The sequence below is a fragment of the Phoxinus phoxinus genome (genome assembly GCF_949152265.1).
Source record: "Phoxinus phoxinus genome assembly, chromosome: 4".
In the NCBI taxonomy this organism is placed as follows: domain Eukaryota; kingdom Metazoa; phylum Chordata; class Actinopteri; order Cypriniformes; family Leuciscidae; genus Phoxinus; species Phoxinus phoxinus.
This window is the reverse complement of record NC_136879.1, coordinates 39,743,600-39,756,749: the sequence shown is the minus strand read 5'-3', so window position 1 is coordinate 39,756,749 and position 13,150 is coordinate 39,743,600. Positions and strand designations below refer to the sequence as shown.

The 13,150-nt window shown below is 42.9% G+C and overlaps 1 protein-coding gene across 3 annotated transcripts; it reads left to right on the top strand.

The window, feature by feature from the left end:
- Window positions 1-481: 481 nt before the first annotated feature.
- LOC306997080 (uncharacterized protein) lies at window positions 482-12,727 on the top strand. 3 transcript variants are annotated; one of them, XM_079610147.1, is made up of 4 exons: window positions 482-621; window positions 5,010-5,090; window positions 10,787-11,042; window positions 11,354-12,702. In XM_079610147.1, exons 3-4 carry the CDS (start codon window positions 10,958-10,960, stop codon window positions 12,445-12,447), a joined length of 1,179 nt encoding a protein of 392 aa, XP_079466273.1. In that variant the 5' UTR covers window positions 482-621; window positions 5,010-5,090; window positions 10,787-10,957; the 3' UTR covers window positions 12,448-12,702. The 3 variants fall into 3 exon arrangements, with proteins under 3 accessions (XP_079466273.1, XP_079466271.1, XP_079466272.1); XM_079610145.1 differs by lacking the exon at window positions 5,010-5,090 and having other exon boundaries at window positions 11,354-12,727; XM_079610146.1 differs by lacking the exon at window positions 5,010-5,090 and having other exon boundaries at window positions 10,794-11,042.
- Window positions 12,728-13,150: the final 423 nt, after the last annotated feature.

Genomic DNA, 13,150 nt, shown 5'->3' with positions numbered 1-13,150 from the left:
AACTTTACATTTTAGACAAAGTTTAAACTTAGACAAACTAAAGTAGACAAACTTACTATAATTGTATGGCTGCTATAGTCAATCATTATCAACAAAATATATATTTTTGTTGATAATTATTGAAAAAATTATAGTAAGTGTTCAAAGTGTTATTTCTAATTAGTTAACCTTACTTTAAAAAGCAATCATATCGACTTCCAAATGTTAAAAGTATTTTAGAATGTGCAGAAAAACAGAAACGCAGGGAATATTTAGTAGGTTTTTTAAAAGAAACAGGATTGGACAAGAGAATATAGTGTAAAGGTAACTTAGTATTTGGCAGTAATGCAACAAATTGGATGCAAGCTGCCGTAAAACCCCAAGGAAGAAGAAGAAGAAGAAGAAGAAGCCTTACTTTCCCCGACTATTGCCTTACTAAATGAACTAATCATTTGAATATAACATGCGGCCCCTTTAAAAAAACATGATGACATCGCGCACTGCGCCTGCGCAGAAGAGAGAAGCGAGAGAGACGAGCTGAAACTTTCACCAGTTGAGGCTGAAAGTGACGCTGTAAACGATCGTGAATGAAGGACAAATGTGGAATATTTTCTTCGGATGCCGTATATTTCCAGTCTGCAGGTGAGAGATGTTCTCAGATTACAGAGTTTAACATTAACCAGCTCCAGAGTACAAGCCCTCATATCGTGAATAATGTTTGTCTGCACTGGAATCACACGAGCGAGTTCATACAGGAGAGAAGCAGCGCTAATGTGGAGAGAGTTTTAGACATTCAGGTCCTTTATTGGTGTGACAAATATTTGTACATTTGTATTGTCATAGTAATGGCACACTTTCTGTAGAGCTGTATTCTGCATAAATTGAGAATTATGAATAGACAATTAAACCAAATAACATGTCATTTACTAGAGGCTCTGACAAAACGCCAATTGTTGCAATGCAGCCTTTTTATTTATAGACTAAATATTTAAATTATATTTCTAAATAGTTTTGAATGATTGATTCAATTACTTGTTCCATTACTGGATGTGAGCGTTTTTGAGCGAATGAATTAACTGTTTTAGTGATTGATGAGAATTGGGCATAACAACAACAACAAAAACATGTAACTGAAAATTAGCAAATTAAGAGTCTAACAAACAAAATTACAGCGCCATAACATTTAACTGAGCTGCTGAAAAGCATCTTTATCTCATTCAATAGTCCCTGTTTTCACCTCATTCATTATGGTGATGTCTGAGATCTTCTGTAAATTGGCACATCAAGCTCGTCATTAGTGTCTGACAAACTACAGGATCATCACTTTATGTGTTAATCACCTATCAATGTGTGTTTTATGTTTTACCCTTCAGGTTAAAGTACATGACTAAAAATACTATTAAAGGCTACAGAAACCAAACCTGCAAACTCTCTTTCTGACACTGAAATAGACATCAAATACATTCAGGTAAATTCTGCAAGATAAAATATTGAGATTGTCTATTTTTTTTAAATTGGTTTAAATGAATGGACGACTAGAAAGATTTAACAGGTGAAGCTTCAAAAGTGTAAAAAAATGTTGTGTGTGCAAAATCTGAAATAGATATATTTATGTCATACTTAGCTATTTACTAAGTTTACTATATTGTCTTCTGATAGTACATGCAATTATGAGAAATAAACAGAAAAAATATCTTGTCTTGACAAAAAGTGTTTTACTGTGATTGTTTTAACTGAAAACAAGTCTAATATGTGTTTGTGGAAATAGTTTTTCACTGCTGGACTTTAAACGGCACCAAATTTGTTCATTTATATGTAGGGCTGGACGATATGGCCAAAATTTATATCACAATATATTTCTTTATTTCGGTCAATATGATATAATTCCGATATCGATATGAACAATATAAAAGCCTCAGGAAAAACTGCCAAGAACGCCCACAATTAATGTCTGTACTACAAACTTCTGAAAAATTAATTTGCAAAGTCTCTGAAACCTCCTCCTATAAATCTTTATTATATTTTAGAAATAAAAATGGTACAAATTAATTATTGTTAATATTTTATTTGTATTTAGCCTTCATACAAGAAATGTGAAATCACTGTCAATTGGTCAAATCACTAACCAAACTTCCATGGTTACAGTTAGTAGTGTTACTACAGTAAATCCATGGTGAATGTTGCTGATCTGTGGACACTGAATAGTTCATTCATGGCACAATGTTTCTTCCTGGTTTCCACGTCAGCGCTGTTTGATCCGTTAATAATGGAGAAATATGAATGTTTCTCACTAGATCTCCCAATTATGTTATTACTTCAGTGGCGAATTCAAATGCTTTCTTTACTGGATCTCGCTGTGTAGTAACAGCCCACTGTTATGATTGGCTAACGTCAGTGCCTTTGCATCAATTATTAACGCCCCCAGCCAGAACATTTGCGGATTCAGCGTATTTAAAAAGTAGTTTAAAGTTTTAAATACATTACTTACAGTTTGCGTCGTCGTTGTTGAGCCCAGAATAGTCGACACAGACTTATCTTTGAGCAACAGTTTTCTGGCAAAGCCAGCATCATTTTGGGATTTGTTCTCAAAACAGTCATCCTTCAAATGTATAGAACAAACGCTTAAACTAACACTGCCGTGACTGTGACATCCGCAAAAAATAAAGTGCATCCATTTTTCTCTGACGACTGGATCTTTCGCAGCGTATTCAAAGATGTTGTTTGTCCACAGCCAGGAACAGCACATCTGCGGCATCGTAATTTCCCTGTACACAGAGTCAGACCCACTCGCTGTCCGTCGACTGAACACTTGTGAGGCGCGCAGCGTGCGGGAGCGACAACGATACTACGATCAAATGAGCGTAGTTGTCTTGCGCTTAAAGCGTAGTTGTCTTGTGCTGGAGGCGGTCATATGCAAACGCTGGTACGTCACTTCGTACCGTGACATCACTTCTTACCATGGATCCAGAACGAGCTGTATTTAGAGCTAAATAAATGATTCGTTTATAATGGGGAGGAAGACTTAAGCTATGAAACTTGCAGGACGTTTTAATAGTACAAAGACCTCTTATATACCAAAAGATCAAGGCAAATTTGGTTTCTCATGACCCCTTTAATGTCAAGCCCTGGATGACACCCTGAATTAATTTTGATTGATGAATGTAGTGTTTACATGAACGCTAAACAAGTGATCGGGTTGATGTGCATGTTTGTGTCACAAGCTACAAATCAGAATCGATTTCTTTGACATGCGCACACAGCTGCAAATATAGTTTGCAGCTGTGTGCACATAAGTCCATTCGCCGAATGGACGAATGGACATTTATGTCCGACAAAGCAGTCAGGAGAGTTAACTTAGTAGATTAACGTTGGTGGATTTGAACTTGAAAAATGGAGTACTGACGTCTTTCCGCGGTTAAAACAATATTCCTTCTGATGTTCATTCATGTTTATTTGATGCTATAAATGAACTAGAAGGAAGAGATGATCGGTTCACGAGCAGCTTTAACTGAGGCTCTACAGCGATCTGTCACACATTAAAGAGCCACAAAACGGTATTTATTGTTTACATTTCTTGACATAATTTCCAAATTTGAAAGTTGAGACTTTGTTTCATATCAAAAGTAACCTGTTCTGTCCTGTCTATCGGTGTCCTCTTTGCTCCGCGATGTATTTTTCACTGTGTGAGAACATGGTGTGGCGTGAGAGCAGCGTAGCTTGTTGGACATAGCAACAGTAACTAAAGGGGGCGGGTATTTGCAAACGATCAATTGACCCTTTTCTAAGCCACGCCTGAAAACCGCCACCGGCCAATCGTGGCTTAGCAACCGTAACTAGGCGCGGGAGGTCTGGCAATCTTTCGAGCGAGGGAAACATGCCGAAGCGTTGCGCTTATAGATTGAGCAAATCTGAAAAGTTTAGCCAATGGGAGAAATGCCGGGCGTGGATCAAGCAGTGTGGGACGCCCCCTTCACAACTAAATGTCGACAGGATTAACAAAAACACTTATTGCTTGGAAATAATGGAAATAATGAAATGGGGTTCGCTTAGAAGCCTATCCTCTTCGAACAGTAATAAAACGAGCCAATGGCAAGCAAATGCAATGGGTCTGCTGAATTTGCATAGCGTAACTCCGCCCCACCTTGTGGGTATAAAGGAAGTGAGCCGGCAACATGCAGATATGTTTTCGCTTTCGGAGCCAAGTTAATTCTTCACTCCACAAGCCATCCTGAGTTTCATCTCTACATTCCTCTTCGAGACGAGCTTCCCTCCAGGTGTTGGTGTGACGGCGAGTTCCAGCGAGTGCACATTCCCTGCGATCTGAGCAGTGATCTGCCAGTGTGTGTGTGTTCTCTCCCTGGGCGCTTCAGCATCTGCGGGATTTTCCTTCTCTCTAAAAGAGCAAAGCGCGTGGCACGTCTTTTTATAGATGCATCGCCCGTGCCCTTCTGGTTGTGGCCACTGGTTATCTGATTTAGATGGGCACAATCGCTGCTTTGCGTGTTTGGGCTTAGAGCACGCTAAAGCAGCGCTTGTGGATGACTCATGTTTTTATTGCGGAAACATGACCATCGCGACACTACAGTCGAGACTCAGTGATCTCGAAAGAGTGAGAGTCCCCTCATCCACACCCCGATCTACCCCCTCTAGTGACAATAGAGCTGGTACTTCGGCTGGTGGCCAGGGTGACCTGAGGGTGACAGTGTGGCAACAACAACCGACGATTCGTCCTCGGGCCACATCCCCCTCTCAAATGACGCAACCCGCGAGCCGACCGGATGATACGCTTGACCAGTCCCGGCCAACGGTCGCGGTCGGGCCGAGCGTGTCGTTTGGTGCTCCTGAGGAAGATGATATTTCGGTCACAGCATCACAAGGTGGGCATGAGTCCTCGGGAGATAAAGGTTCGGCTCTGCTGCCGCCTCCGGGCGCGTCAGCATTGCCCGATCCTGATCCCGAGCTGACGGCCATGCTTTCCCGATTCACGTCGGCGTCCGACCCCAATGCCTTTCTTCCCGGATGTGCATGAGGAGGTCTCGAGGTCCTGGAAGACACCCTTGTCTTCCCGTGATCGCTCGGCGACCTCCTCCGCCTTTCCTCCCCTAGATCAGGTGGCTGTTTACGGGTACACTGGTACACTGCCTATGGTTGAACGCTCTGTTGCGATGCAACTGTGTCCTCAGAGTGCTTCTACCCGTGGCGACCCTAAGCACCCCACCAAGGCCTGTAGGTTTTCGTCTACTCTGGTGGCGAAGACCTATAGAGCTGCGGGGCAGGCAGCCGCCTCTTTGCATGCCATGGCCACTCTGCAGGTCTACCAGGCCCAGATGCTCAGGGACATGCACGAGGGGAGGACTGACCCAGGGCTCTTCAATGAGCTGCGTGCCGCCACTGACCTCGCTCTCCGGGCGACAATAGTGACCGCACACTCCCTGGGCCAGGTGATGTCCACTAGTGTGGTCCAGGAGAGACACCTCTGGCTCAACCTGGCCGATATGAGGGACGCTGAGCGAACTCGTTTGCTCGACGCCCCCATATCCCAGGCTGGCCTCTTCGGCGGAGCGGTTGAAGATTTTGTCCAACAGTTTTCGACCACCCAGAAGCAGACTGAGGCTATAAAACATATTCTGCCCCGATGGCCCGCTGCTGCCTCCACCCAGCCGTCGGCTCAGACGCCTCAGCCTGCTCGCCCTCCCGCGGCTGCCGCCCCTCCTGCACGGCCCCAGCAGCAGCCTTCACCCGGGCCGCGTCGTGGAGGAAGCCGCAGGAAGGCACCACAGCCCTCACCAGCCCCGCGCCCTGCTAAACGCCAGGCCAAGCGCTGCTCCTGAGACGGGCTGCTCAGAGATGGCGACCAGTTCTTTGCAGGAGATGGTAGCAGGACCACTCCTTCCCCGCTGCTCACCCACGGGTGGGCAGCACCCTAATGTGGTTAAAGAAAGAACTGATATCCCCATCACTGAGCCCCCAGAAGGGGATTCTGTCATCTGTCGTTCGCATGACCCCGCTGGCACAGTCCTTGGGAGCCTGGTTAGAGCTTCCCAACCTGTCCCCATCAGGCTCGGCTATGCGATTCAGTTCGCGCGGTCTCCTCCTCGCTGGCGAAGGGTGCGATCGAGACTGTCCCTCCAGCCTCAATGAGGTCCGGCTTCTACAGCCCCTACTTCATTGTCCCCAAGAAGACCGGTGGGTTATGGCCAATCCTGGATCTGTGCGTCTTGAACCGTTCCCTTCACAGGCTTCCGTTCAAGATGCTCACGGCCTAGCGCATTTTCGAATGTGTGCAGCCACAGGATTGGTTTGCAGCGATCGACCTGAAGGATGCCTACTTTCATGTCTCCATTCTTCCTCGACACAGACCGTTCTTGCGGTTTGCTTTCGAGGGGCAGGCATACCAGTACGCGGTTCTCCCATTCGGGCTGGCCCTGTCTCCTTGCGTCTTGCATCTACGGCAACACGGGGTTCGCATCCTGAATTATCTCGACGACTGGCTAATCCTAGCTCACTCTCGGGATCAGGTTTGCGAACACAGGGACCTAGTGCTCCGGCACCTAGCCCGTCTGGGCCTTCGGGTCAACTGGGAGAAGAGCAAACTTTGCCCCGTGCAGAGGATCTCTTTTCTCGGTATGGAAATCGACTCGGTCGCCATGTGCGCGCAGCTTACGAGCGAGCGCGCGCAGTCACTGCTGACTTGTCTGAGACAAATCGAGGGCAAGAGTGCGGTTCCACTGAAACTTTTTCAGAGGCTCCTGGGGCATATGGCATCTGCAGGTGCGGCAACGCCGCTCGGATTGCTTCATATGAGACCGCTTCAGCACTGGCTTCGCGATCGAGTCCCGAGGTGGGCATGGCACCAGGGCACGTTCCGAGTACCAGTTACTCCGACCTGCCGTCAGACCTTCACCCCGTGGACGAACCTCAGCTTTCTACGGGCCGGAGTGCCCTTAGAACGAGTTTCCAGGCATGCTGTTGTCTCAACGGATGCCTCCTCCACGGGCTGGGGCGCCATGTGCAATGGATATGCTGCCGCGGGCTCCTGGACAGGACCCCACTGCCTATGACATGTCAATTGCCTCGAGTTGCTGGCAGTACGTCTCGCTCTGCACCGCTTCCATGCGCTGCTCAAGAACCAGCACGTACTAGTCCGATCAGACAATACCGCGACAGTAGCATACATCAACCGACAAGGTGGTCTGCGCTCCCGCCGTATGTCGCAACTCGCCCGCCGCCACCTCTTATGGAGTCAGAAGCATCTGAGGTCGCTTCGAGCCATTTATATTCCGGGAGACCTGAACTGTGCAGCTGACGAGCTGTCACGGCTTCAGCCTCTTCCTGGAGAATGGAGACTCCATCCCCAGGCGGTTCAGCTGATTTGGGATCAGTTCGGGGACGCACAGGTAGACCTGTTTGCCTCCCACGACTCGTCCCACTGCGCCCAGTTTTACTGAAATTTTTTTTTTAATTTAAACGTATCCCATGCCTGTAAAATATATAGAAATATCGGAAATGTTCAAACATCATATCACCGTTATTGAAAACAATTATATCGCGATATATTGAATTATTGTATTACTATGTATGTGTTATGTTGTGGGTGTTGTTTCTTGTTCCTTGTTCTTGTATGTCATGTGATTCCCTGTTAGTCCTGTGATCCTGCCATGTGTTCCCTTCTTCTTTCTTGTTTTACGGCGGTTGGCATCCAGCTTATTGGTGCATTACCGCCACTTTCTGCTCCGGAGTGTATTTTCCTTACACTCTTTCCCACTTATACACTCACATTTTTCCCATTCACTCATACCCACACACACATATGTATATGCACAAGAGAATTTTTTTAATAAATAATTCCTTATCCTACTTATTTTCCAAAATATCTAACTCTGTTCTTCTATCCTCTACTTATAGCCCATTACAATACCTCCCTTACATTATATGTATTATTCTTCAAATCCTATGGAAAACCCCTGATTCTCTTAAATATGTCATCAGTACTCTGATCTGTGCCCTATCTTTTGTGCTCAATAACCTTTTTAACGTGAACTCCTGCACCCCTATCTTCCTCAGTTTTTCCCTCATCACCTTTCTCTGTTTTTCATATTTTCTACAAATCATGATTACATGATCTACTGATTCCTCTTCTTCACATCCCTCACACCATCCTGTCTGATGTTTTCCTATCATCTTAAGGCAAGTTCACACTACAGGATTTTAAAACGTGGGGCTGAACTGTGCGGTTCACACTACATGACTTGCTCTCTGTGAAATCAGGAGTGTTCCAAGTTGTTGAGCTGTTCATACCACACGACACAACGTGATTGATCCGCAACAGGAGGTAACACACTACACGAGTTGACAAAGACTTTGTCACCCAACGATTTTATATCTTGTCTACAAACCATGTTTTGTCACGAAAATCACGCGATAAAACGAACCGGAAATGACGCAATACAGCACGCGCGCCACTACCCAGCGAAGAAGAACACAAGTACACAACACGCAAGTCTTTGTTTGAATATGGACATCAGACAGAAATTAGTGCTGAAAAATGTTTGCGTGATAATTTGCTCTGAAAAAAAAAAAACGCGTATTTTCCCAGTGACCTCAACCCATGCCTTGCTCTGATTGGCTGTAGCTCATGACATCACATGTGGTTGAGTCGTTCGACAGCTCCGGATATCTAGCATGCTAGATATTTTTCTGGGCTCGGCGACGCGTCTGCGAGGCGTCTACAAGCGGCTTTTTATGCGTTGTTGGCTCTTTCATACTAACAGATTGGCGAGCGTTCATCGGCCGCTAATCCCCCGCGATTTGTACGCGATGAACACCCGACCTGTCAGCGAACTCAACGATTTGCAAATCGGGCTTAAATCGGGCTTAAAATCCTGTAGTGTGAACTAGGCATTAAGTGTTTTGTTCAGTGTACAATATCCCAACCTTAACCTCGTAATCACTATTTCTTCTCTCTGATTCCCACTTCCCACCCAATCTCCTTTGACATTCCTTTGAATTTGATACAAATTTCTCCTCTCTTTCCCACCTTTCTTGCCACCTTTGATTTATTTTCTCCCATATAATGCTTTTAACCTTTGCTTTACTCATTTTTATTTGCATTTCTATATTATTTCTCAATAATGCCCTCTTTGCTAGATTATCTGACCTCTCATTTCCCCTTATCCCTACATGCGCTGGCACCCACATAAATATTACCTGACTACCTTTATTAACTATACTAGTAACTATCTGAAGTACTTCATAGAGAATATCTTGCCGGCTTTTTATGTGTTCCCTTGTCTGATGTGTCATGTTGTCATTGGTTCATTGGTTCATTGTTTACAGGTGTCCCTTGTCTAGTCGTTAGTCTTGTGTATTTAAGCACTCAAGCCCTGTGTCTTTGTCTAGTATTGAATGTCTATCCAGGTTCTTGTTCTGAGTTCCATGCCTTTGTTTTATGTTTTGAATCAAAGTTGCATTTGGGTTCTCAGCCAGCTTGCCTCCATTAGATACAGAATACTAGACCAACATGGACCCAGCAATTCGTCTCTCCCGTCTCAGCCAAGATGACCGTCCAATTGAGGATTACGTGAGGGAATTCTGTGAGCTTTGCTATGGGGTGGATTTTGGTGATGGTGTCTTGAAGGACATGTTTCGCCATGGACTGGATGAGATGGCGACCTCATGTCTGTACTACCTCATGCCTGCCAATACCCCTCGCTGGACTTTCCCCTTTTGTCGAGTGGCTCGTCATTTACTGTGGGCTTGGAGAATAAGGAGCCCCGCAAACCCACAGTATCCCATCAACATGAGCTTCACGTCAGTCCTGCCCAGCCAGAGACCGTTCACGTCACGCCAAATTGGGGGGAGTAAAGCAAAAATGTTTAGTTTACTTCTGGGTTACCCTCAAAACCCCCTACAGAGATTTCATTTGAGAACATGTCTCTTTTCACCTCCTTTGAATTTGCAGGTCTAATTATTCATTCGAGTGTAATATGATGGAAGAGAGTTTTTCACAGACTCAGTTTCAGCCTGTTGACACCAATAAAATGTGCTTAATGTGCCACTTTACAGAAGATCTCAGACATCACCGTAATGAACGAGGTGAAAACAGGGAACTTTTGGAGACAAAGAGGTTTTTCAGCGTCTCAGTTTAACATGATGACTTAGTTATTTCTCAGACTTTGGGAAAGTATTAAACAAGTCTTGTTTTAAATGCTACTAATTTCAAACCACATTAAAATATCATATATTTCTAATCAATAAACACTGGAAATATTCACACAATGTCAGTGTATTTTGGCACTCAGAGTGAGATGTTGTATGCAATTGTTTTGCTAGAGGGAAACAAGATACATTTCTAGTTTCAGCTTGTTTATTCTTCAGACATTTTTCTTTAAACACAATAAGTAACCCTGTTTGAAAAGTTATACCCATATTTGGTTTTCATTGGAAATGGGGTAAAATTCAACAGTTTGAACATTGGGACCTACCAATCTCTGTGTAAAAACAAAATAATGATTTGCCATCTTTCTAAAGTCATTTTACCCCCCCTCTACAAAAAAGTGGAGAACTCAGTAAATATAAATCCATCACATATATGTTTGGATTTCTTCGGAAACAATATTAATAATATAAAACATTTTAGCCTGGAAAGTTTCTGAAATTTGGTTGTTTTGACACGGATGACCCTATAGATCTGTTTTATATGATGATAATATACAACTTTGTCAAAACACTATTTATAACAGCAAATATATTCACTTAACTATCAAGTAATTCAATTAGTTCAGTGTAAAATCAATAAAACTTTCAGATTCCAGATCTGGTCCTGTGGGCGTCAGTATCACACAGTGATCACAGTTCACACCTGCAGTGAAGCCCCTCCCACAACAATTCACCAATAAATACTGGGAATATTCCCATCATCCTACAAGAGAAGGACAAACTCCAGGAGTAGCAGCTGAAATCTGTGTGACTGTTAAAGATGGAGTTTATTAAAGAGGAGATTGAAGACATGAGGGATCCAGAACCATCCAGAATAAAACATGAAGATACTGAGGAACAAACAGGTTGGTGTCCATTCTTGATTCTTCAATGTTGACTGCTTTGGTGGCTGTGAAATAATAAGTAGTATATTGATGATAAATGATGTAGAAATTAAACTAGATTACCCTAACCATGTATAAAGCAATGTGTCAAATACATTTTTATTATTCAAATGAATGAGAATGATATAACAAACCTTCAATATCAAAGATCTGATGCTTTATACTCACACAGACAGAAACCTATTCTCTTGTTGTTTGCTTGTGTTCACTTGAATTTTCCTTGAAATGATCCTCCTTAAACTGATTATTACTACTTGATATGTTCATTTTAGATCAGATGGAAATACCAGAGCAAAGAGAAGAACTGAACGAAGTAAAGAAACACTGTGACTTCAAAACTCAAGGAACAAAAGCCCAAAAGCTGCACTCCTGCTCACAGTGTGGAAAGAGTTTCGGACACAAAGGACACCTTAACACACACATGAGAATTCACACTGGAGAGAAACCGTATACATGCACTCAGTGTGAGAAGAGTTTCATATCTTCATCCTTACTCAAAATTCATCTGCGTATTCACTCTGGAGAAAAACCATTTAACTGTGATCAGTGTGGTAAAGATTTTATTTCATCATCAAATCTAAAAGCACACATGAAAGTTCATTCAGACGAGAAGCCTTATGTGTGTTCTCTCTGTGGAAAGAGTTTTTCACGACTGGACGGTTTTAAAAAGCACCAGAAAACACATGATGAAGTGAGAGATCATGTGTGTTGTGACTGTGGGAAGAGTTTTACCAGAGCTGAGCATCTGAAACGGCACCAAAGAATTCATACTGGAGAAAAACCTCACAAGTGCTCATATTGTGACAAGAGTTTCACTCTTTCCGATTCTCTGAAATATCACGAGCGAGTTCATACTGGAGAGAAGCCGTACTACTGTACTCAGTGTGAGAAAAGTTTCAAAGATTCAACAGGTTTGAGAAATCATCTGCGCATTCACTCTGGAGAAAAGCCATTTACCTGTGATCAGTGTGGAACAAAGTTCATTTTGTCAAAATATCTGAAAAGTCACATGAAAGTTCATTCAGACGAGAGGCCTTATGTGTGTTCTCTCTGTGGAAAGAGTTTTTCACGAATGGATCATTTTAAACTGCACCAGAAAACACATGATGGAGTGAGAGATCATGTGTGTTGTGACTGTGGGAAGAGCTTTACTAAAGCTGATCATCTGAAACAACACCAAATAATTCATACTGGAGAAAAACCTTACAAGTGCTCATATTGTGACAAGAGTTTCTCTCGGTCTGGAAACCTGAAATCACACGAGCGAGTTCACACTGGAGAGAAGCCGTACTACTGTACTCAGTGTGAGAAGAGTTTCAGACGTTTATCAGGCCTTCTCACACACATGAAAAACTGTTGCAAATGATCAACACTCAATTTTATTTTAAATACATTCAGGTTAATTCTACAATAAAATATTGAAATTGTCTTTATTTATTTTATTTGTTCAAATTAATGGAAGACTAAAAAGATTTAAGAGGTGAAGCTTCAAAAGTGTAAAAAAAAATGTTTTCTCGAATTAGATATATTCATGTCATACTTATTTACTAAGTTTACTATTTTGTCTTCTGATTGTACATGCAATTATGAGAAATAAACAGAAAAATCATCTTGTCTTGACAAAAAGCGTTTAACTGTGATTGTTTAAACTGAAAACAAGTCTAATATGTGTTTGTGGAAATAGTTTTTCACTGCTGGACTCTAAACATCAGCAGAAGATACAGACCATGAGAGAAATCATGTGTTTTGGACACAGCCGGACTCTCATTGGTCTAGACTGACTCTGTCCAGAAGTGGCTTCACTTTTTCCTGTTTGCATTTGTTTGATTTGTTCATTTATATGTCAGTCAGAAATCATTCACCGCATTTCCGATCTCCGAGGTGGCTAATTCGTACAAATTCATAAAATTTTAGCTAAATCGTACATATTTAATGAGTTGCCAAATTTGTATGAATTTGTACGAATGACCCCTTCCCTAAACCTACCCATCACGTAGGTTTAGACAAATCATACAAAATTCATACGAATTAGCCTTTTTAATCACTCGTATGAATTTGTACGAAATGGT

Bases quoted from the DNA above. Each gene is read 5' to 3' on its own strand.
- LOC306997080 (XM_079610145.1), top strand. From the start codon at position 10,958: ATGGAGTTTATTAAAGAGGAGATTGAAGACATGAGGGATCCAGAACCA. The intron at 11,043-11,353 runs GTTGGTGTCCAT...TGTTCATTTTAG, and splicing joins AGATACTGAGGAACAAACAG to ATCAGATGGAAATACCAGAG.